General features: G+C 31.8%; 1 protein-coding gene across 3 annotated transcripts in view; it reads left to right on the top strand.

The window, feature by feature from the left end:
* The window catches only part of LOC107455203 (tight junction protein 1), a 383960-nt gene that overhangs the window by 54802 nt on the left and 302502 nt on the right, over window positions 1-26656 (top strand). For 2 of the 3 annotated variants that reach the window (XM_071177703.2, XM_071177697.2), the window contains exon 3: window positions 2999-3122. In XM_071177703.2, coding sequence (XP_071033804.2) covers window positions 2999-3122 — 124 coding nt within the window. Of the gene's footprint in view, window positions 1-2998; window positions 3123-17256; window positions 18725-26656 lie in introns of those variants that run through there. The other variant, XM_071177706.2, reaches the window with a different exon arrangement.

Genomic DNA, 26656 nt, shown 5'->3' with positions numbered 1-26656 from the left:
TTTAGGTAACATATCTATAGTAAATATACCTCTAAATCCTTTTTCATTTTTCATATTGTTTTCAATCATTTTGTTGGATATTCCCATGGCTGATAGACTCCCTTTCCACAAGGTTTTTTTTTTTTACCTGATCCAGAAATTTTGTCCAATACTTTTTTAGTACCCCAGCCAGCTGCTCCACTAGCTGCTCCTAATGCTAAAGTAGAAAGTAAAGGTACTAAAAATGGTAAAAACCCTCCATTCTTTTTCAGTTGAGTCTTTGATATTTTAATTCTTTTACCTTTATCAATTTGGTTAATTTGTGTAGCTGTTAAATGTAAATCAAAATTGGGTGTTTTACTTTTATCTATTTGTAAACTAAGTTCTTCACCATTTTTATAAGCTGATTTCAATTTAGAAATCTGACTGTCGCTCAAGTATACTTTTTTTACAATATAATTACTCATTTATATACTAAGAAATTTTCCATAGTATTCCTTTACCTGATCGTTTGTCATAGTTCCCTCTCTTAAAAGTAAATCCAACAAATCTACAGTTTTATTATACAATTTTTTACTTTTAGAACCTTTACAAATTTTATCTGTCAGATCAACTAAGATATTCAGTTTATCTTCTAAACCTTTTCCTGTGTAATGTCTACCTTGTTTAATAGCTGATAAAGCTTCTAAATATCTTTTCATCATATTCATTTTATAATCAGCATTATCAATCCTTTTCTGATACTCCTCTTTGTTGTTTGTTAAATTTCTATTTTTGGTTTCATTTCCTTTTTCTCTTTTAAATTGATCTCTTTTTGCTTTTGCCCTTTTAATAACTTCTTCAATATCTTCATCCGTTTTATTCCACATAATTGAAGGTAATTCAAATTCTAATTCTTCTAATAATTCTTTATCTAAATTTTTGTCTATATCTATTTTTAAAAACATACTTCCTACATCTTCAGTATAATCTTCCTCTGACTGATTCTCTATCTGAGGTAAAGATCTATAGGTCTCATTCATAGTGAAAGATAAATTATCAACAGCATCTTTTATACCTAGCAAGTTTTGTTGTCTAGAAGTTTCTAGTTTTTCCATTTGATGAAGTACAGGTTCGTGAAAATCGGCTAATGATTTTTGTATTCCTATATCTTCTTCTAATTTTATTTCATTATTTTTCCTAATTTCTGATTGTAGTTTAACTAATCTTAGATCATTTTTTAATTGCTCTAACAACTTTTTATTTCTCTCTTTTTCAATACTTTCCATTTATAGGTAGTAAAATGTTTCTTAATAAATGGAAGAATTCAATAGTCTCAGAAGCGACAGCCCGATATTCAAATTGAAAGATTTAAAGCCGGGGAAATATAAACTGATATCATTGAGAAAAATAAAAACAAAGTATGGTGATAGTGTAGTTGTGAAAATAACTGTGGAACTAAATGAAGTGAAAGAATATTTTCTAAAAAAGAAACATGGAGAACTTTCGGACAAAGCAATTCAAGAAATAAATGAAGGTGGTTATGTATTTTATTACGAAGGATTAATTGATGGAAAATACATATATACTTTAATATAAAAACAATTAAATCAACAAGTAGACTCGTGCGCCAGGCACAATCTATTAGGAAAATGAACTTTTTCTATAAAAAAGTGTTTTTATCATTTTATATATATATTTAATTAAAATATTATAATGCAGTATATAAAAATTTACTTTTTTAATCACTTTTCTTTGAATTATACAATTTTATTAAACGTGCGCGATCGTGCGCCAAGGTGTGCGTGAGGAAGTGCTAGGACCAAAATAGAAGAAAAAGATGTTTTTATAATTTTATATATATTTAATAAAAAATTAAGTTTTTCAATCCTTTTTAATCAATTTTCTTTGAATTATACGATTTTATTAAACGTGCGCGAGAAAGTGTGAGAAAGTGGCCCAGGACCCGCATATATATACTACTATTAAAATTAAGTATTTTTTGGTTATATTTAAATTTATTTAGTTATAATTAAATAAACTAACAACATATTAAGCTAATAACAAATAAACATAATTAAACTGATAACATATTTATCATATAAGGAGATTTTGATCCGAAAATTCTCTCTCCATGTGTGGGTGGGTCTTTGAGCTCCCCTTTTTTAATTAACATTAGATAACTTAAAGATACATTTGTTTAGTTTGGATCTTTACTTTTAACCTAATATTATAAGGTTTTAATTTTAAAGGGAGTGGGTTTAAAAAAAAAAAGAAAAAAAAAATGGAAAAAAAGGATATTTGAAGTGAAGGAGAATGAAGTTAAAAAAAATATGTTTATGAAAAAAATATAGTTTTAGCATATAAAGAAAAGATGAAAAGAAACTTTTTCACACTCGTCATTTCTTTTCTCTATGTGTAAATATGTATTTTAGAATTTTAATTCATTTGGACTAAAAGAATTGTGAATTTTATTTCTAATCACTTTTCTATTGATTATTTAAAAATATGTAAAACAAAAGGTACGTTTTATCCAAATTTTGCTTTGTTTAATCTTGTGCGTAGTCTTCCCACCCACTAAGCCGGCTGCGCAACAATATTTTTGTCATTCTTTTTCAGATATAGAAGCTGAAGTGCTACCCCTTTACTGGGATTGAGTTTGGTTTTATTTGATGCACATTTTGAAAATATTTCGTACGTTTACTTTTAAGATTTTGATCCGATGCATATTTCTTGAGATTCATACCTTTTAGACAAGATTTTTTGAGATTTATGCTTTTAAGCAACTCATCTGATGCTATTTGACTATTATTCCAAAGAGAAGGTACGTTTTGTCTTTCAAGTGGGAAATTCTTGCCCACTCTATGTAGAGCTAGGATTCTGTTCCTTCTTAAGAGGTTGATGTCAGGTAATCTGGATTACTTCGTAAGCTGAGATTATGTAATAAATGTTTTAAATATCATTATGGTTACTATTTTCGTATAATAATGCGTTACATATTTTTGTCATTCCATTTTTGATGTTTTATTCTTAATTGCAGGGTGAGCGAGAATAATCATCATCATCCTATGGAAAATGGCGACGCTGAAGTCGTCAGCAGCCCTTCCAAATGGAATGACAAACCTTGTTTTTCTGAAGCTCTCGTCGATCCCGTCGAAGAATCGGTAAGTGTCCGCAATTCATACTTTTCTATGATTATTCGTTTTTAGATAGGATGAGTAATATAAATATAAGGAAATCAAAGATGTCTCTAATCTGTAATTATCTGAACTAGTCTCTAATCTGTAATTATCTGAACTAGTCTCTAATCTGTAATTATCCGAACTAGTCTCTAATCTGTAATTATCTGAACTAGTCTCTAATCTGTAATTATCTGAACTAGTCTCTAATCTGTAATTATCTGAACTAGTCTCTAATCTGTAATTATCCGAACTAGTCTCTAATCCGTAAATATCTGAGCTAGTCAATTTTGCTTTTTTAATAGGTTTAAGAAGGAAAAAGAACTTTAAAAATGTATAAAACGGAAGAAATTCAACAAATATAATATTTAAATTTTTGTAAACTAATTAAAAAACTTTAGATAAATTTAAATTTTATTATATTAAAATGGTTAATGTTACGACGTTTATTATAAGTCAGAGCACCAAATTGCTTTGAATATTGATTCGACTGGTGCAACTATATATGGTATACTGTATATGGTATTTTATATATGTTATATAAATATTAAAGGGACATATAAAAGTGTCCCATCCTGCGCCAAAAGGTTAAGAAGGGGGAAAAATATCTTGTAACATTTCACTAATAACGAAAATATTTAGAAATATCGTATGCAGTGTGTGTTTATTGTTATTTAGAATTGTAAAATAGCGGTACGAAGTGTTTTTTTTCCGTCTGCAAAAAAGTCACCAGTATTCTCATTGCATTAAAATAACATATTTTGTCAATTTTTCATAGCGGTATGTTATCCCCCCCCCTTCTCCCCGAAAAGAAAAGAAACAAATCCGTTTCATTTTCACTTGTCAGAGAATCGATAAATCCATTTTTTTTTCTTCTGGCGAATTTCTTGAGCGAAGCAAAACAAGTGATAAAATAAGATCTGAAAGCAATCATCACTATCTCGCTACTTTTTATTTCATCTTTTTGTATTACCTTATAACTATTGTTATGATGATAGAAAAAAAAAGATGATATTTGGTTGTCTCTTACGAATGGAATGGAAAAAAAAGAGAACAATTTGCTTTTGATGTAGTGCTAGTTTAAGCGGATTAGGGAGGGATTTTATTTTTCCTTGTTTTTATCTCTCATGGGCGATGCTTGTTTGAACTTCCTCTGGATTAAATGCCGCCTTCTTCGTCGGAAAAGATTAACCAACCCGATCGATTCCTCTATTTTTCCCCGAAAAACTTTTTTTTTTTTTCCAGGAGAGAAACCTAGAATCGAAAGTACTTTCCTTATGTCTTTTTCCGGAAACCAAATAGAACTCTCTCAGAGAGCTTTTATTTAAATATAACATTTGGGCTTTTACACATATACTATATGTTTGTGATTTTATTTTGTTTCTTTGCAAAAACGAGCATTGCTTTAAATATGCAAATTGCAATGTATGAAACTCTGAAACAGTGCCATTCTGTAGACCTAATGCCTGGCGTTTTTAGGCAAAGTATGATATACAGGGTGCGTTCTGAAAGTAATGCGCATTTTCTGGGAAAAATAGATTTATTGATCCTATTTGTACAAATGGTTAAAATTCTTCAAAATAGTTCCCTTGTGCATTAATACACGTGCGGAGACGATTTTGACACGCCTGGAAGGCGCCTTGGAACTCCTCGACGGGAATGCCTCATCAGCTTGGATGTTCTCCACCAACTTCCAGTGCTTTTCCTTCAGCTCTCTTTTCAGTCGGCGGAACAAAAAAAAAAAATGCCACATGGCGTCAAGTCAAGGCTATAGGGAGGCTGAGCCACCAACTCATCAATTCCAACAATTCTTCACTGCGCGAAACTCGAACTTCTTTTTGATCCTCCGTCAACACCTTCGGCACAAGCTTCGCACAGACCTTTCGCATTTGCAAATCCTCCTTCACAATCCCATGTACCACACATTTTGACAAGTTCAGGGTGTTAGCGATTGCCTGAATGCTTAACCGACGGTCTGACTTCAAAACTTCACGCACACGCTGGACGTTTTAATCGGATCGGGCTGTTGTTGGGCGTCTAGAACGAGGCTCGTCGGTGACCTTCTCCCGACACTCCTTCCTTGGAGGCCTTGTGCCACCTTCCACTCTGAGATCTCGAAATGCATTCCTCCTTAAAGGCGTCTTGAAGCATATGATGAGCTTCCGTCGCATTCCTCCCAAGGCGCACACAAAACTTTATCGCGTACCGATGTTCCAGCGAACACTCCATCACGCCGTGACTCGATCGAAAAAAAGACTTTGCGCGAAGACACTGTTCCGAGCGACCTGAGACCCACCACATTTTTCGACCAATCTGAGTGCGCTGCGATCAATAGTCGCGTCACAATAAAATCATTACTTTCAGAACGCGCCCTGTATGAGAATTCTTTGATATGTTGCTATTTTTGTGAAAATAATCCCGACTAATATATTTTATGTTATAACCATCGTTGAACAGCCGATCCAATTTTGGGTTTACGACTACTAATGTTCAACTCCGTAGCCTTGTAATTTTGAACCAATCCAGAAGACTAGGAAACTCCTGTATCAATGCCCCAAGAGGTATGATTCGTTTTGGGTACGTGGAGGACTATGTGACTCGTCAGATTTAGGGTGCATCAGTCACCATTTACTACATGGGCATACCTGCCAACTTTTAATCCGTTCCATTATGATTTTTCCCAGTGGCATTAAAAAGAAATTAAAATTTCAATTTTAAGCAAAAAATACGTTGTTTTTGAAAAAGCTTAAGCTGACAACTATGATAATAACACACATTAATATATATGCTTAATTTTTGTAAGAATATTGGTGATGAAAATCATTTAATAATTAAGTTTATAAAAGAAAAATTAGTATATATTTACTACCACTTTAAATATAAAAATAAAATTTTACGCTGAATGCGTAAAAGTTGGCAGGTATGCATGGGGATTCTTCAGCCGGTGGGGATTGAACCCACAACATCTTAAACATGGACCCAGTGCCATACCAACCTGGCTATCCCGGCCTGATATACGTTATGATATAAAACTTTATTTGCTTAAAAAAATATGAAGATTATGAAGAGGGTTATAAATACCGACATGTTTCGAGCACTCAAAAATAGGCCCCCACACTTAAGACTCGCCAAACGTTGAAGAAGACAGAAAACGTAGAATTGCTGAGAAAAATGGAAAAAAAGGTAAAAAACAAAAATTAAACAAACCTTTGGAGTCCAGAGGGAAACTCGCGTAAAAAATGAAAGTGAAAAAGCAAAACTAGAAAAACAATGGTGGTCAAAAGAAAAATAAGGGCGAAATGCTTTTCCACGCGCTATTTAGAGACGCATGAATGAAACAAAATTCCAGGTCATCAAGATGAGTTAACGTGACTCTGGTTTCTTTGAAATTTTTTCCGTTTCAAATCCCTTTTTTCCTTCATTCATGTCCATCGAATCTCCAGAATGGGTGTCTATTTTTGAGCACTCAATGTGTGCATCCAAAATTATTTTGTCTTTTTTAAATAAGCGTAAATCAAACCTAAAAAAAGCAAACCTAAAAATCCTAATATAGAAATATTTAATTTGCTGATTTTAAATTATCTTATTTCGAACAAATTGTGTGATGTCACACTTGTCACAAACTCACACATACAATTTCACTTACCCTTCATTCGCCTTCACACGTGACATCATTAATGGAAGACTCTTAAAAAAGGTCTGGGTCCTTTAATGGACTTTTTAAAAAAAATTATTTTCACCTTAATTTTTTTTTTTTTACTTTTTCACCCAAAATAGTTTTGTTTCGAAATTTTTTTGTTAGTCCAATATTTACCATTTTTAAAATCAAAAATATTTGGCCTTTTACAATATTTTTTTTATTTTTAAAAGAAAAATATTGGACCCTTTACAATATTTTTTTATTTTTAAAATGGATCCTGTACAAAATTTTTTTCTAAACGGAGCTAACAAACGAAACTGAAACAAAAACGGAGTCAAAAATTTCTTCAATTCTTAATTTTAAAACTAAAACTCTTTGAAAGATAGTTTTTTTCCCCTCTCCCAAAAATAGAACTTTATTTTCACTTTAAAAAAATAGTATTTCTAGCAATTGATTACTCCAAAAGAGAACCTTAAGTTTATGTTACTGTGAACGTTCGAAATTGTTGAACTTTACATAGTCGTCTATTTGATTATTCGATAATTTATTTTTAATTTCATTATGTCTTTCTTGCAGTAGTAATTGTCAACATTCAACATAGTATTGACGGTGAATGGTGAAAAACTAGTTTCGTTAAATATCATTATTTTTCACTGACACCGTTGTGTCGATATTCAGAATTCTTTAAATAAAGGATTGTGAGGAGGAAAATATAAATTTACTTTTTATTAAACATTCACGGATGAATGTCGACATTCTCCTGCGTAGGAGCGAAATATAAATGCTTGAAATTAGACTGAATGTTGGCTGCATTTAATGGATGGATAAATTGAAGTTTTTATGAAGAAATTATAAGGGGAAAATAATGTAAATAAATTTTTTTTTATTATTATTCTTCATTCACTTTTTAATATCGATATTTTTTGGTGTTGGGAGCGAAATGATATTAATGTTTTAACTTCGATTGAATTTCGGACATTTATCAAATCGACTACGTATATGAACGTCGATATTCACGGAAAAAAACCGAAAGTGGAATTTTCGCCGGAATAAATAGACCAACTGACCTTTTCCTTGTATCTAAACCAATTTTTGTGTGCATATTTGAATAAATATTAGTTTTAAAATGATTTTCAGTAAAAAATGGCAAGTATTTGATAAAAGTTTTTCCCCCTTTCATTTATATAGCTTGATTAATTCCCTAACTCTCCACATCTACGTGAATTTAGTCAATAAACTTTGGAATTTTCCTTCCTTATCCGTTCGAATATTAACATCGAGAATTAATGCAGCCATTTTTCTGTATCCCGAATTCTTATCCAGTTTTAGATGCTACTGATCATTAAAGTTTTTGAAATTCTACATCTTATGAAACAGTGTTGAAGAAAATTTCACGTCATGTCAAGCCATAAAAATGAATAATTTATCGCCAAAACTTTCCAAGAGGGGACATTGTTTCCAGTTTTATTCTTTCTTGTAAATATTTTGTGCTAAGCATCCTTTCGCCCTTCTGAAAAAAAAAAATTTTTTTTTTTTTCGTAATCGCTTTTTGGATTCATCATTATATATCATACAATGATTAATCATCAATAGGCTGACGGGGTGTTTTAAGTTCCAGTTTTTAATGGAATATTTGCACGCTTCGAAAGGAAAAAAAAACATTCTTTTTTAGTTTTATTTTTCTTTGCAGACATTTGATAATAGTATTTCCTTTAGTGAAAAACATCTCTCATATCCTTCCAATTGATTGATTATTTTCTTGCTTTGTTACTGGAACGTATTCTCATAAAATGGGAAAACGTTATGGGAAAGCTAATACAGCCTTTTCTAGAACAAAAAAACAAGTTTCGATTATTTTTCTTCCTGTTTTTCTTGACCATGATTATCTCTCTCCCATTGAATTTTTTACTTTTCCCTTTTTTCATGTATACTCCTCTCTGTTTCAGGGATTTAGGGATTATTTAGTAATAAATTGGAGTTGTGTTGTTGAGAGTACGAGATATTAGGCGGCAGGTATATGTACTTCATTGTACTATTATGTTTGGGATGTATCTTTGTTTTTGTTTAGTCCTAGTAAGGTAGTCTAGTATATTTTTTTGTTGTGTTTGTTAGAGTTAAAGGAAAAAAAAATACCGCAATTTAAAATAACTAGTGGGCTGCGCCCCCTGCTCGCTGACGCTCGCCAACCCCCGAAAATTGCTACGCAATCTTATATGGTTTGCTTTGCAAGCCAAGCTCGCTTCTCTCGCTACTAACTTAGGTGCATTGCAAATGCACAAAATTCTAAGAATTCAAAACAATCATTCAAATCCATATAACAACTTTCTTTTTTTAAAAAAAAATTACATCTTTTTAGTAAGCACTAAGTCATTGAAATAAATTTGAATTCAAATAAATGACATGTAATTCGTTAAACCTATTAGAAATGTGCTATAGTATAAAATCTTAAGATAAAATTTCTAAAACTGATATCTCTTTAAAATGGTTAAAATTTGGGCTATAATTAAGTCTATTAAAATGACAGCACGTCGTCTACGCATTCTTTCACCACTACGTCTTTCATAGCTGTCATCAATGCTCTCTTCCAATCTTCGAGCACGCTTCTTTTGATTTTACTTCAAAAGGGTAACAGCGCGACTAAGACTCATTTTTCATTGAATAACTAATAACAATAATAAAACAAATAAGTTCGCGATATAAATCAAAAATCGTCAAATAAATTTGTATTATATAAATTCGTGAAAAAAAGCGCTTTCGACAAAATACTAAAATAGAGATCTATCGACAAAGACTACTCACTTCTGCCTAGCTTAATAGTATTTGGTAAGAAAGCTCTCTCTGGTTATTTCAGTTTCCCTTTTTAAAAGCGCTATATGTTGAGCCACCTCAGCTAGATTTGGCATGTGACATTTTTAGCGGCAATCATTGGTCGATTTTCTAGCTTTGCCATTCGGGGAGTTGTAATGAGGCTTTTTTTGTCGCCGTGTTAGAGAAATATGTATATAAGTAGTACTTCGTGTGTGTATTGTTTCTAAGCCTACGGATTGTTGTCAGGGTTGGGGTTTTGGACGTCCTAAACTGGTTTTGGACAGGACACATGGGTTTTACTGTCTAAAACTGTCCTAAACTGACTAAAACTGTCCTAAACTGTCTTAAACCAAAACCTTAAACATTTTTAAGAGGTAAAAATTTTATGTGTGTAACTATTGTGCACATAATAATTACAAATATTAATAATATTTGATACTTTTACTTTAGTTTACTTTTAATTTTTTACTTTAAATTATTAAAGGAAAATAATGTAATGTAATATAAATAGGAAAAAATTAATAACTTCTGAAGCTGCGCAATTCACCTAATAACAAAAGGGAATACCTTATCCTTTAAATATGCTTTTAATACTGATAAATTATGTTTTTGCATTAGGATAAATAATGCAATATTAAAAATAATAATAAACTTTGTTAATAAAACATAAACTTGTCTTCATTTTGTTGTTCAAAAATTCACATTATTTTGTTAAAATTGTGACGTAATTTGAACAAAACGGTTTTGGTCAGTTTACGACAGTTTTGGACAAAGGGGTTTTGGACAGGACGGTTTAAACCCTTATTTAAACCGTGGATTAATCCATTCTGTCCTAAACCTTGCCAACTCTGATTGTTGTGCGTTATAATCATTCTAAGTAAGGTGCTAATTTTTTTGAATATAAATGAATAAAGGTATTATTATGCTTATTATTTTATTTTGTATCATAATTAATATTTAAAATGCGAAACTTGAACAAAATTAGTTTAGTAGATCTCTAGAAATTAAATTTTAAGATACGGTTTTTTTAATAATTTTATTATTTAGAAATTATTTGACCGATTTTTCCCAAATTTTATATTTTATCATTTAAAATTACATTCTCTAAATTGGCGCAAAAATTAGTTTACTTACAAATCAAAATGTTTCCTATTATTTAATAAAATACTAAAAAATTGCTAAAGGAATTTTATAATTGTTTGCGAATTTTTTTTTAATTCGCTTAAAGTATTTTCGAGTTTTAATGAGATACGCAAAAAGTTAAACTAAAGACTACTCTTCTGCCTAAATTATTGGCACCCTGTTTTCCAAATTGCGGGTAGCCCCATCATATGAAAATCAAAAATTCAAATCCCTTGAAAAAAATTAATTCAGAGAGAAACTACGTTTTTGTGTCTGATTTCGTAACTTAAATTGTGGTTTGCACTAATTGTTTAGCATATTTAAAGTGATGCTTTCGGTGTCTGATTTCGTAACTTAAAATGTCACTTGCACTAATTAATTAGCATATTTAAAGTGATGCTTTCGGTGTCTGATTTCGTAACTTAAAATGTCGTTTTCACTAATTAATTAACATATTTAAAGTGAAGCTTTCGGTGTCTGATTTCGTAACTTAAAATGTCGTTTGCACTAATTAATTAGCATATTGAAAGTGAGGCTTTTAGACTAATCTTAGTGCATGAAAATCCGATCATTAAAATCAAAAATTATTAAGGGTGTTCCGTTTTTATTCTTGCAATGTACATTCTCTTTACATTTGTTTGCTAACAAGAAATTTTAAAATTACCTATTGCGATGAACGTATGTTAAGTACTGTAATTAAACACTCATTTCTCAACTCACTGAACAGCTTAGCTCGCCAATTGTGCCTTTCCTCATGAATTAATTCTCAATAAGGAAACCCTCCCAGCAGATTCCTTCCTGTTTAATGACCACCAGAGTGGACATTAGTTTGCATCTTGGCTGCTCCCTCAACCAAAACTTCTTGAAGCATGCTCTCCTCATCGCCGGAAGACCGCATTAACTCATCTCGTTAAGATTTGACCACTGGGCAGTCGAGTCTGGGGGGCATGGTCCATTTGAATCTCACTGCAGAACAAGGAACATTCGAATGCCCTAGTGGTTCTTCCGCCATATTGAGCGCAAACTGTTATGAAATGTTTTGTGCTCGAAGCTCCGCATTATGCTCCGATGCATACGAAATGAGTTTTGCTTTCAGAAGAGGAGGGGGGGGGGATTTAGAGACGTTCTATGCATTTGGTTGTGGAAGCAATAAAGTCCTGATTTTGCAGTGAGCGATTATGTTGTACCATTGTGATTATGGAGAGTTGAATCATGTTCTGAAATTTCTGGAGCGGGTGAAAATATTAAACTCAGTTTATTGGTGTATTCGGTTTAAATTTCGTCTGGTTAAAAGTATTATTTGGAAAGATAATGATTTAATTGATATGATCGAAATATTTTATGCGAAAGATAATTGGCTAGAGTGGAGAGCGAAAATTTTAAAATTAAATTAAACATTTTAATTATTAATTAAATTTAAATATGCATAGAATAGAACTGCGGAACTTTTTTTCCTTCTAAAAATAGTGCTAAAGAAAGGTTTTTCGAAGGTCACAATGAAATATGTTTTTATTTTAATTATTAAATTATTAAGTCATTAACTAATTAAGATTGATATTGTTTTAAAATTTAATAACGAAGAAAAGATAAAATATATATTTGAAAAAATATATGTTATATTTTCGGAGTAAAAAATAAGTAAAAATGTTTTTTTTTTTTTTTTTTTTTTTTTTTTTTTTTTTTTTGCTAATTAAATTGAATTATGGTTCTGTTTTAAAATAAATCGTTAAATTAAATTTTAGACTCCAATCAAATATTTGTGATTTAATTGTTGAATGCTTTTTATTTGTGGTTTAATTGATTAGTAGACTACACTAAATAACTTTTGATCTAACGATCGAATCTTCACGTTCATCATTCAATATTAATGGTTTGAGGAGGTGACCTCAAATATGCTAATTAATTAATACAGACGATATTTTAAATTACAAAATCAGACACGAAAACCTACTTTATAGTTCCTGTGAAATCGACTTTTAAAAAGTCAAATATTTGAAATTTGATTTCTCAGGAACAATTCGACCAATTTCGCAACGATTTTTCCGAGCATCAGGCGTAGATCTTATTAACTCTCGGCCACAGAGACATTCTCATTGCGTGCGCTGACGGGTCCGCGAAGGATTTGCTCCAATAAGATTCGAAAATCTTTTTGGGTTTGAACTTTGTTTCTTTACTCAACTAACGTAAAAAGTAGTTGCCTGGAGTCGCTTCAAACTACTGTTTTTCTTAGTATCGCAGTATCTCATTACACTAACTCTTTTAAAAAGTAGAACACTACACTACAAACGACAGAAAAAAGTACCGACTACAGTAGTTTCGCTACTTTCGACCACTGTACTAAACCCATTCAATCTTAGACATTCTGTTTAAAGTGTAAGATAATACTTTGAAATTAATTGAAACGAATATTTTAAACTTTGATATTTAATATTTTTTTTTGCTCTGAAAAAACACACCGTAGATTGCCTTGATTAGTTTTTTTTAAGCAGTTAGTCGAAAAGTCATTTGAAGATTTCTTTGAGTATGCAATTCCCTCAGGTTAACTTTTTTTTAATGCGAAAAAAAGGAAACCTTTTAAAAATTTCTTTTTAGCTTTTAAAAAACACAATAACAGTTGTGAAAGATATATTTTTTTTTCACATTCAAACAGTTTGCTAATCTGCAAGTTTTTTTCACCTTTAAATTAGCACTAAGCAAAGAAATGGAAATATTTCTCAGCAAACGAAATAGAATTAATGTAACTTTAATTGACGCTTATGAATTGGTGCAGAATGTTGGCGCTTTGGGAACCAAAAACCAATTTTCCTTTTGCTCCAACTTTATTCCTATAATCATAGGTTGTGGCATGTTTCTTTCTTTTATATAACTCAAAAAAGTGGTATTTTTTTTTCCGCTTTTAAACTTTGAGTGCTTCTAAAATACGAACAATTCAGACGATTTTCTTCCAGCATCCTTTTATTTCTGTACCTAATCTCTTTCAGTCTTTATCGTTCTAATTTTTTTTTCTCCAGTATACTTGTTACAGTAATGAAGAAAATTACTTCTCTTTATTGATCCGTCTGGAAATTGATCCAGAAAAATCACTCCCGTTGTTTGCTTTCTTAATAATAAATCCAGACGGAATATTTCATTCCCAAATCTTTCATCCGTTTCGAAATCGTGATTGTTGCTTCCGTCTCTATTGATACAAGCTTAATCTTTTCGTAATTCAATTATCTTAACAGCGCCATTTTTTTCCCTTCCTTTTGTTCTAAAACACTGAATTTAAATATTGTATCCATTTTAACGAACTGACTTTATTACTTATTTAAGACGTAATATACTTGGCTGTGAATTATTAACAAATGTTCTTCAGTTTCCTTTTTTTTAAAATTAATTTCGAATGATTGTATTGAAATGGTAAAAGGATTTTCTCATTTTATTCAGTAAAAATAATCGTTTGCAGCGAGAAATAATTGGAATTGTCAAGAATTTATAGACTAGGTTTATTATCCTATTAGTATTGTTGAGATTTCTGAAACAGTGCTCTGATTTTTTTTTTTTTTAATAAAAATCATTTGAAACTTGGAGGGATTAATTATTCTATAAATCTTAGTAAAGCACATTTGTTATCAGCCTTTATTAAATTAAGGATTATATTTTATAGTGTAATGAAATATAAAATTGGGAACTTGCATTTCTAGACTAAGAAGACTTTCCATACCGACACAAGTGAGCTATGACGTCAACGCCAGCTAACATACGTTAGAATGTTAATTAACTATTAGTTAATTAAATACAGAGTCGTATCGCACATCAAATTAGTTCAAATATAATTCTTTCTCGTCAACTTTTATTTAACTTAAGATTTATTATTTGCTTATGTATTTTATTGTGAACGTGATATATTTTTGCTTTGTGTACCCTGGCAACTTCCATGCATAATTAGTTTGTTTATGCTAAACATAGCTACGTGCCTGTCTTTGTGTTAAGTTTCTGTGTAAATATATAGAGAAAGATTTGAAATCTTTGAGAAAGAATCTTTGTGAAAGAATTTAGAATGTGTCACTTAAGAGAATTGATACTTGACGGGCTTGACTTACTCGAAATAGAATGGAAAGAACAGTTACTATCGTAAACAAACGTCACGTTTCAACAACCAATCAGGATCGAGATACCCACACTACGTCACTTGCAAGCATCCCATTGAAAATGTAATAAACGTTAGTAATAACTGTTAATATAATAAGCGAATGAATATAATGATAAGCGTTACCATGCATGCATAAGCATACCATGTCAGCAGTGGGATGTTTGTTGTGCTATGCTATTTGTTGTTGTCTTCGGAAACTCTGAAAGTACCTGACCAGAAACACTAACTTTGGGTAGTTTTTTACAATTTTAAGTTTTTTTTTTCAAAGCATTTTGTTTTCCGAAAAGTTTATTTGTATCAAAATCAAGTATCCGTGTTTTTTGGGTAATAGTTAGCAAATGAGGGCCTTTCTCAAAGCAAAGACCGCAAAGTATTTTATGGTAACCAGAAATGGGATTACAGCAAAACTAAACGAAATAATCCCCAACTCAAAGACCCCCGATTCTACTCTACAGCCGTATTTTGTACGCTCTAGAGCCGTATTTTGTATTTTGTTGATCTTATATCTCAGGAGAAACTCATGGTAAATTTTCTTTCAACTACATTAGCTATTTAAAATATAGGAAAACTTAGTTCAAACCAACCTAGAGTAAACTATGAAGTACCAAAATTCTGAATTTTGTTTCTCAAAATATCAACGTGCTAACTTATTATGACACGATTACTTAGAATTACATCGTGCGGATCCTGAAATAATTTGTTTCAATTTTGATATTTTGAAAACTTTTGTCAATATTTGAAATTTCATGGTTTCTCTATATTTACCCGATTTCTTTAAAATTTTAAATTTAAAAGTACCTATAAAAGTAAAACTGAATTCGCCTTGAATTGTGACCCGCGGTATAGCATCCTAAGCAAGGTTGGTGATTTGGACGTCCTAAACTGGTTTTGGACAGGACACGTGGGTTTTACTGTCTTAAACTGGGTAAAACTGTCCTAAACTGGGTAAAACTGTCCTAAACTGTCTTAAAGTGTCCAAAACCTTGAACTTTGGTAAAAGGTAAAAATTCTATAGGTGTAACCATTGTACACATAATAATTACATGTATCAATAAATATTTCATGTTTTTTATACAATTTACTATAACTTATTAAAAGAAAATAATATAATATAATATAATAGGAAAAGGTTTATAATTTTTGAAGCTCCACAATTCATTGAACAACAAAAGTGAATACCTAATCCTTTAAATATAAATATGCTTGTAATACTGATAAATAATATTTTTGCATAAGGATAAATATGGCAATATTAAAAAATAATAATTTTTCATAAAAAAATACTAAATTTGTTCAAAAATTAACCTTTAATTTTTCACAATATTTTTTTAAAAAAATGTTATAATTTCTGCATTACAGGATGTTAAAAAATACATCTATTTAAAAAAAATTGTTTTTAAATATAAATATATTAGTTTAAATTGAAAATGCAAAATAACTGAAAAATGTATTAACAGTTTTGAAGGGCATAACATCAGTTTCAGTTACTGACACCGGTGATGTGTCAGTAACTGAATGCTAAAAGAATGTCACCACTATGCTAAAAGAATTGAACATGAATGAAATAAAAGTATTTTTGAATAGTACTAGTTGATAAATAGATCTGTTTATGACGAACCAAGCACTTAGTCCCTAATATTTTAACCTGTATGGCAAGGCCAAACTTCAGTTATGTACTATTGAATGAGTGGACCAATTGAACTTGATTACTGATTAATCTTCCTTTGTTTAAATTGAAGAGTCAAACATTATTAATAAAGCATTATACTTTTAAAAACAAATATTCTCTAGTATATTTAATTATCAATACGTTATTAGTTCTATGTTTATTTTACCTCTTAGATATTGTTCAGATAAAATTGTGACTCAATTTGAGTAAAAGGGTTTTGGACAGTTTAAGACAGTTTGGGAAAAGGGGTTTTGGACAGGACGGTTTAAACCAGGGTTTAAACCGTGGATTAATCCATTCTGTCCTAAACCTTGCCAACCCTGATCCTAAGGTATTTAAAAATATGTAACCCTCTTTGGTTTTCAAAAAATATGTTCTAAGTTTTTTAATTCTAAAGCGTCTGATAATGATAAATTTTATTTTACCATGTCGAATTTCGATGGAATGTTAGAAATTCTTTTTCTTACTATTCTTTGTGTGGCGTTGCTTCAAGTTTTAATTTAATTATTTTTTCATTATTTTCTTCACTACGTGGAATTCTCAGACATTTTCGAATGGTATAAGTTACGGAATCATTCTTTTATTTGACAGGAGTCTGGAAAGTCTCAAATTTTTTTTTTCTTGAGATTTACGTCTTTGATAGATTGTGCCTATATCGGGTCTTAACTCTGACGTAACAGACAAAATTGTATGTGTTTTTTTTAAAACATATCTCGTGTCAATCGCGTGGGCAAACATAATTAAACTTGAGTTAGTACCTGTTTGTGCCTTGGCGTCGATTTATTGCTTCTAAAGAATTCCTTACAGTTAATTTAATTAGTGAGGATGTTTTATCTCAGAACTGGATATATTCAGTTCTTTGCAACTTAGAACTGCTTTTTCTCAGTCGCTTCTTCGAAATTAGTATTAATAGTGGACACTGGTTAGTAAGTTATGCTCTTGAACATATCGTTTTGTTTCGAATGCGTGGAATGTTTCAAATAATGGTTTGCTTTGGTTACGTGCAATTTGAGTTTACGTTTGTGGTTTGTTTACCACTCTGAGTTTTAACTTTGGATTGAAAATGAACTGGATCAATATTTGTAAGTTGTGGTGATGTAATTAATGACTACTGCGATTGACTACATTCAAATCATCAGAATTTTATACTTGCAGTTAATTTTAGAGATTTATGAAATGAATATTTGAATATAAAATGAATATTTTACGGCTATTATCATGATGTAAAATTTGCATCGGAGGTACTCTGACGACAATACTTTAGGAGATAAAAATCTTTTTGCTGTTATTCAATTTCATAGATTAGTTGTTTCTAGTTTAGTGCTCCAAGATTAAAACTATGCATTTGAACTTTTTTACATTCATTTCGCATTGAAGTTGAAGCAAATGAAATTAATTTCGATGATTTGGTTTGAAAAATGTCACATCGGAAATTATAAACTTGAAAAACTTGAAAAAGAAAACGTTTTGAGTTATGTCTTAAATAGAAGTGATGCTTCTTTATTTTACATTTTTCGAGTGATTTGACACGATTTTTTAAATTTTTACTTTGTGTTTGTGATTTATTGGTAATATTTTTTTTAAATATTTGCTTTGATAGTATTTTTAATTCCTATTTATATCTTTACTTCGTCTTTTGAACAATTTGAAATAGGAATCACCAGAATTGATTATCAGAAGAAAATTTGATTAGCGAAATATCAGAGATTTTTTAAAATTTTAATTGGTTTCAAAAATACAATATATCAACGAAAAAGGGGAACCTAAAGAAATTCCGTTTTACAACATCTGTATTGTCTGTGTCACGAAATTGGAAACCGAATAGTCTGTGTATCACAACCTCAGAAAAACATTGCCAGTGTGCCCCGACATCGGAAAAATATTGTGAGTTTGTCACAACATCAGAAAGGTACTGTCACTGCCTCAAAACCTATTGTCAGTGTATCGCAATATTGGAAAGAAACTGCTTAAGTGTCTCAAAATTATATTTAGGGGTGTTTCGTCGACGGTTTTTAAGTTGCCGCCGGCGAGCAGAAATCGCTCGCTGGTTGCAAGATAGTAAAATGGCCCGCCAGAAAACACCGGCCAAACATCGTTCCCGATCCCGGAAAAAGGAAAGAAGTCGCAGTCGAGATTCAGACGAGGAGCGAAGACATAGACGTCGTGAAAGAAAAAGCCAAGAAGGCAGAGTCTACGAGAAACTGAAAGCAGTTAAGGTAGGATTTTAATTTATTTGAGATTTTGATTATATCCATTGTTTGAATAATACTAATATCCAGACTTGACCCGCGGTGGGTCAGGGGATGGAGCTTTCGCCTCCCATTGGGTTTGAGGTCTAAACGAATTCCGCCCCCTGCTCGCACAGACCACAGTGCTGACGAAAAATATCCTAAGTGGTAACGTATCAGGGGTTAGAGTCTCCTTGCCGTTAGACTAACCTCGGGAGGTTTTCTTCTTCATGTATTAAAAATGCTTGTCATTTTCATCAAAAATCCTCCGCGAAAACAAATTTCTTCCAATACTTGATCCTGGAGTCCTATTGTCTTCTGGATTGGGTTCAAAATTACAAGAGAATGGAGTTGAACATTAGTAGTCATAAATTCAAATTTGGATCAGCTGCTCAACGACGGTTATAAAATAAAATAAAATATACAGAGTTGGTGCAGATTTTCCACATACATTTAAAGTGATTGTAAAATTTACACTTTGATATTTTAATAGAAGCAATTTGATCCCCACTTCATTCAGGTAAATATTTTTGCTAGCATACGCCTATGATAGTAGCATATCTATACAACATTTCTATGATACTTTGACGTCTTTGTCTTGGTGACTGTTGTTCGCAGCGAACTTCGATGACTTTTTCTCGCTTCAGGTTAATGACGCAACTGACTTTTCCGTCTCCCAACTTGTGACGGTTACAGGAAAACTGATTAATCCTGCTCTCCTGTCCAAAAAGGGAAGAAAGCCTTTGTCACTGCTATAGGTTCGGAAGATAACACTTTCTGCTCGATTAAAGGTGAATGTCTCTTTCCCCCACCCTTCCCCAATCTCTATCTCGCCCCCTCAAGTCAGGAAGTTAATTAGTTTCAGCCCTCTTTCCGGGATCCATCCCGCACTCTTAATCTTCCTCAGGGTTTAAGGAAACTGTTGCCATAGTAACTGATTATCGCCCCTGCACCATAAGAAGTTGAAGATGGACAAGGCTTAACTTTGTATTTGGGATTGGAAAAAGAAGAGCTGTTGGTTTTGTTCCACGGGTTTAGATAACTTTTTGTCACGGGGTGTTGTTGCGGTGACTGGTCTGTGAAATGGGCGATTAGTTGTGGCCGGATTAAAGTTAGGGACATGACACGTGATTAGTTTGCATTGGTTTGAGTTTCATGGGCAGGACTCGAAAGTCGATGCAATTAACTTTTTTAAAAAAACTAATGTACATGTATATTTTGGTTTCTTCTAGTGCTTGTATAGGAAAAACAAAAGTACTGTTATATAAATATATTTTTTTTTTCAATTCAAAACTTTTTTTAGCAGTTCAATTTTTTTCTTGTATTTGACTAGCCTCCTGCTTTATATTCTGGTATCTTTAAATTTGTAGCCTTGTGTAATGTTTTAAAATTTTTTCTCATGTCATAGATTTTGAAATACCATTGTATAACTTATCGTTTATCATTCGTAATTCGTTTTTAATGTAATTTAAAATGTTTCTTAGAGAAAGTAGGAAAATGTAAGTTGGAAAATATGATGAAAAAAAAGCAAAATTAATTGTATATAACATATTTAAAATAGTTTTTGGAAGGGGTAAATTGATCCAGAGTTATTCATATCTGTCTCATTGTTTATAACGCATCGATATTTCGCGATCAACGAATGTTTTACTGTTGTATAAGTCCGGTTGTATAACGTTACGGTTGTATTATAACGGTTATAACGTTACGGTTGTATTATAACGGTTATAACGTTACGGTTATAAACACATAACACGGTTATAACGTTACGGTATGCGGTTATAACGTTTCAGTTACAGTTGTATATGTCCGTGCTTTCCCTACTGGGGGTGCACTGATTTTCGTAAATTCTTGAGGATTTGAATACGTTATACTTCGGTTATACACGGTATTTTGTTAGTGGTGTTTACCGCTGCATATTTTATCTCTTGCGAGATTTTTTAAACGCAGCCAACAAAGTCAAATGTTATGACATTCTACTGCTGTTTTGTTCGCGTACCATATTTTTTGTTGTTGTTCATTGTTTTCAAATTTTGGATGGTTAAGAAGCAACTGAACATTTGACAAATTTTGGATTGTTAAGAAGCAAGTGATCGTTTAACAAATTTTGTCTATTTTTTTTCTTTATTTTGGTAATATATGTACTTTATTTTATAATAATGGGAGTAAAAAAACAACTTGTGTTGTTAAAAGTTAATGCAATTATTTTGTGAAAAGGAAATAAGTAGAGATATTTTTGTTTGTGTTTGTACTCAACACTCGTTTCATTTCTGGATCCTTTTAACTAAAAGCTGTTACTTTTACTCGATTATAAGTTGATAAACGTAATATTCCCATATCTGATGGTAAGATTCTAACTATTTTTAAACTATTTACATTTCACGATATTTATAGTTTTGTAAAATAGGTATTTGATTTCTTATTATGGCAGAAAACTCTTGAATTGCGAGCAATAAGCTTGCTCATAATCGCTTGTTTTCATCCATAACTTCACTCATCTTTATTTTTATTGGCGTGAGTGATGAATTGGAAAATCTTTTACAGTTTGCCAGGCATTCCGACTGACATTTTTAGGCTAATTGCAATGAGCCTAGATACCATTAGACTTAAATATTTTTTATAACAATCATTGAACCGCCGATGTATTTTTTTGAATTTACGACTACCAATATTCAACTCTATAGCCTTTTAATTTTGAACCCTATCCAGAAGACAAGAGAACTCCTGGATCAAGTATTAGGAGAAATTTTGCCCTCATGGACGACTTTTTGATGGAATAGAATTGTAAGTTCTGATAGATCGACTTTTTCGCTTTTGCGATAGGAAAATCACGAAAATCCTCCACGGTTAGCCTGGTAGTATGATCCATCTACCACTGGGGATATTTTACGTCAGCACTGTTTTCGGTGCGAACTGGTTGCGTAATTCCTTGCTATCAGTACTATCATCGTTACTATCAGCGCAATTCGTTACTATTCGACCAGTTATCGCTGGGATTCGAACTTGGGTCATCTCATTGGGAAACGTGCACTCTGTCTCTTGAGCCACCGGGTCTTTCATTAGACTAATTAAAAAGTTCATTCATAGCTCCGTTAGTTTAACTTATTTCCATCCATTTATAATGAGCTTATTATAAAAAACTCATAGTGAAGTCTTATTATCAAGAGCCTTATTAATTTATACGACCCGAGGAAAATAAAGACTTTTTAACAAAAAAATCAAATTAAGGGGACACTGGACGTTTAAAATGAGAAAAATCTTTCAAAAATCCATCATTTGGTTTCGGAGATATTAAAAAAATGTGCACTTTATTAAGTAATAGGCAACAAACCGTGTTTAAATTACAGTTTTTCTTACCGAGTTTTAAGATGTGAATTTGTAACGGTTCGTACATCAATATGTACTTCTCGTTGACAAAGTTGCTTTTTCTCGTTATGGAATTTTTCAATGTTCTCACAACTTTAAAAAGTTCTTTTCGCACCAGTTTTTATTTTATTTATTGAAAAGTTTTTAGATACTTTTCGATGTGTTTTGTTTAATTTAAATGCATTTGATTTACTCGATATCATAATTTAGTCAAATTTTTTAATAATTGAGCGAACATAATTAAAGCTCGCTTTTCGAAGAAAGTTCTGGTGACAAAATAAAAATTGAATGCCCAATTACGATATATTTTTTTACGGTCGCAATAACCACTTAAATTTTTTTAAATGCAAATAAACAAAGTATTTGGATAAGAATTTAATTTAAAAAATTAAAATTCGTTCGCAAGGAACTTTTTAATTCCCAACAATTAAATCCCATATTTTTAACTATAACTTTAAGACTAAGTATAATTTTTTCTCAAACTTTATACACAGGATTCTACTAATGCTATCAATATACTATTAAAATTCGAAATTGATCGAATGAAAATTGCCCTTTTTTGATTTGATCGTCCTGTGTCCCCTTAAAAAAGTGTTTCCCAAACTTATGACTTTTGTGTACCCTTTCTAAAATATTCGTAACGCCTTGTACCACTAATAAAGAAATGAATGTATTTTTTACTATAAAAAAATTGGAAAAAAGTTAAGTCACAACTGGCTGTTGACACCACTAATTATTAACTGTTAACTCTGCAAAAAATAGCCAATAGAAAAATTCGTAATCGCAAATTTCATGGCTAGCTTTGTTTTTAAATAACATTTTTTGAAATTTTCGTTTGTTGCAAGATATTTCGCATAACGCGTACCCCGCTAAACGGTTCCCGTACCCCTGGGGGTACGCGTACCACACTTTGGGAAACACTGCCTTAAAAGAATAAATTCAAAGTAAAACAAGTTTCGCAGAAATGATGTGGATCATTTCAACTGTTGTTACAATTCTTTGCATTGTTACTTTACGTAGCATTAATTATGTTTTAAAATGTTTCAATTTTGCTAAAAAAACAAGATCAAATGCTGTAGCACAACACGGCTAGAGTAAGTGAAACGCTCAACTGATCAAATAAGAAATATTGCTAAATAGAAGGAAGCAACGTCACTAAAGAGAACTTACTCTAAAGAAACCGAAACTTTATTTTTTGCCGTCAACTAATTTTCGATTTTAAAATCATGTGACTATGGGCTTATTAAAGCATCAGTATAAGGGTAGGCTCACTCATAAGCCTATAGTAAATTCAGGTTGATAGAGTAAATGTTTACTTTTTTCTAATAAGCCTAAACGCACCTAGATCGAAGATGGCGATCCCATGGGACACCATACATAATATTTTGGTGAAAATTAAATTTCTTTTATTCATTAGCGTTCTTTGAAAACATAAATAAAAACATCTGCTATGCTAACACGTTTCATCTTAGGCAGATTCAGAGAAAAAAGTAAGGTCTCACTATCACTCATTAGTAGCATTTTCCAGGTGTTGTAAATCTGTAGCTCTTCCATTATGGAAATACATGTTGTAAAATAAATTAATAAAAAATATCTAGCATTAATGACACCAGTTTCATTTTATTGTTTATCACAATGAGTGCCCGCTTGAAGATATTTTACAAAAGCTTAGTATTAAATTGAAATATTTTTAAAATACTGTTTATTTGATTTGCATTTGAAACAAGTAGATCGAAATAAAAGTGCGTTTTAAAGATGATATTTTAAGAAGAGACTTAATAAGCGGACACTTGAAAACTATCTAGACACCATCTCAGTTCGAAATAATTTTCAATTACCCGGATTTTTCAATTCCTATGGCTTTGTCAGCTATGTCGAATTTTGTTTTGATGCATAGCTCTATGCAACACCATTTATTTTTATTGGTATTATCAAATCGTTTTCTATTTCTTTGTGTCACTGGAAAATAAATTTTGCAATTTATTATCTCATCTTTATCCTGAAATTAATAATTGTGAGAAAAAAATTAGCGAATGATTCCTGGAAATAACCCCCCGAAAAGCATCTTCAGAAGCACATTCTCTGCATTTTTTCCCGTCCATTCTCCACTTTATTTATTGCGCATAAAACAGCCGCCAAGAGTTATTAAGAAGGAGATATTTCATTTGCTTGGAGCACTTTTCTTCCTTCTTGAATTGCTCTTGCTCAGTTTCATTGGTTGGGAGGGGGTGTTATAGATCCTTATCCTGATCCTTTGCACCCCTTACACCCACGTGACTTTACATAAACGTCTTCTGATGCATCCATAAAAATAGGAAATGTCTTCTTATGAAAGAAGCATGCGTAATGTTGTTTAAGATGTGTTGCTGCTATCAATCATAAACCCCAGCCAATTTGGCAATCTCATTGGCTTCTTGGTTGGCGGTTAAATGGTGATTTCTTGATATTTTGCTCTCCTTTTCTTTTTTCGGGAAATTCCTTTCACGATCCTGAGAAAGTGGAATTTTTTTTCCTCCCGTTTTGAGAAGTATTGGAATTTATTAATTGCTTCTCATTCTTTTAGAGCCACGTATAATATTGAGTGGTTTTGTTTTTCAGTTTTTGTTTGTTTCGTTGTTGGTGACACAAGTGTGCTTGTATTCGAATTCTTGTGTTGGAATTTTTATGAACCACGAATAAACGGCTGAGAAATTGCGTAATGAATTATTCCTTGTACGTTTACGTTTTTTAATTGCATGCACGAAATGAGGTAAACCCTTCATTTTAAATTTATGAGTTTATGCTTACATGTCAAGTGCAATTTCAGTTTAATAATTATGGAAATATCATTTTCAAAAACGTTTCGGTTTCATACTTAAAATTCAGAATCATTACTTACTTCTCGTTCTTTTTTTATATTTGTGATACTTTTCTCGTTTCAAGGGTTGGTACTAAAAATTTATTTAATGTTTATTTTTTTTGCTACTTTATTTTAAATAAGAGGGTTGTTCTTTTAGTAAGGGTCGTTTTGTTGTGTACACTAATATGTGAGGCATGCTTGTGTCATGTCCAGGCATTCCTTGGGAGAACAACTGTGCTTAGTTACAGCTGTGTAGGCAACCAGTGTGGTCAGTTCTGTGTCTTTAAAATTTTTAAGTGTAATAAATGCGTTTAAGTGCGTTTTTAGTCGGCAAAAAACCTGTCTGCTGCATAAATTCACCTCTTGTAACCAAAGCATACCTATTTGAAATGAATCAAGCGCATCATTGAATCAATTGAATTGAATCAAATGAATTTGAAAGGAATCAAGCCCCTGCCTATTTGAAATGAATCAAGCGCATCATTGAATCAATTGAACTGAATCAAATGAATTTGAAAGGAATCAAGCCCCTGCCTATTTGAAATGAATCAAGCACATCAACAGAGAATCATTTCCTCTCTATGTGAAATAGCTCGATCCTGGGAAGCATCACCAAAAGTGGGCTTTCTTATCTATTTGAAATGAATCAAGCACATCAACAGAGAACCATCTCCTGTCTATGTGAAATAGCTCGATCCTGGGAAGCATCACCAAAAGTGGGCTTTCTTATTTATTTGAAATGAATCAAGCACATCAACATAGAATCATCTCCTATCAATGTGAAATAGCTCGATCCTGGGAAGCATCACCAAAAGTGGTCTTTCTTATCTATTTGAAATGAATCAAGCACATCAACAGAGAATCATCTCCTATCAATGTGAAATAGCTCGATCCTGGGAAGCATCACCAAAAGTGGTCTTTCTTATCTATTTGAAATGAATCAAGCACATCAACATAGAATCATCTCCTATCAATGTGAAATAGCTCGATCCTGGGAAGCATCACCAAAAGTGGTCTTTCTTATCTATTTGAAATGAATCAAGCACATCAACAGAGAATCATCTCCTGTCTATGTGAAATAGCTCGATCCTGAGAAGCATCAGCAAAAGTGGTCTTTCTTATCTATTTGAAATGAATCAAGCACATCAACAGAGAATCATCTCCCATCAATGTGAAATAGCTCGATCCTGGGAAGCATCACCAAAAGTGGTCTTTCTTATCTATTTGAAATGAATCAAGCACATCAACAGAGAATCATCTCCTGTCTATGTGAAATAGCTCGATCCTGGGATGCATCACCAAAAGAGGGCTTTCTTGTTTATTTAAAATGGATCAAGCACATCAACAGAGAATCATTTCCTGTTTATGTGAAATAACTCGATGCAGGTAAAGCATTGCTAAAAATTGTCCTTCCTATCTATTAGAAAGCACATCGACAGAAAAGTATCTCCTGCCTATGTAAAATAAATCGATGCTGAGATGAATCGCTAAAGGATGCCATTTCTGCCTACTTGAAATGATTTGGATCCAGTTTTCGAATCTAATCTAAAAATGAATAATATCCAATACAAAATATTCCCATTTTTCACAGGACATTATATTCTGGGATTCTTTTTGGTTAAATATTCATTTGATTAAGCGTTGAAAACTATTTAACTTTTAATTCGTTGTTTTTCTTATCAATTTTACACATATACGCCAGCCAGCTATTGCTT

The sequence above is a fragment of the Parasteatoda tepidariorum genome, chromosome 3, assembly GCF_982258835.1.
Source record: "Parasteatoda tepidariorum strain Cologne lab strain chromosome 3, Ptep-v5.0, whole genome shotgun sequence".
Taxonomy (NCBI): domain Eukaryota; kingdom Metazoa; phylum Arthropoda; class Arachnida; order Araneae; family Theridiidae; genus Parasteatoda; species Parasteatoda tepidariorum.
The sequence above is the reverse complement of the archived record's forward strand: the minus strand, read 5'-3'. Positions and strand labels throughout refer to the sequence as shown.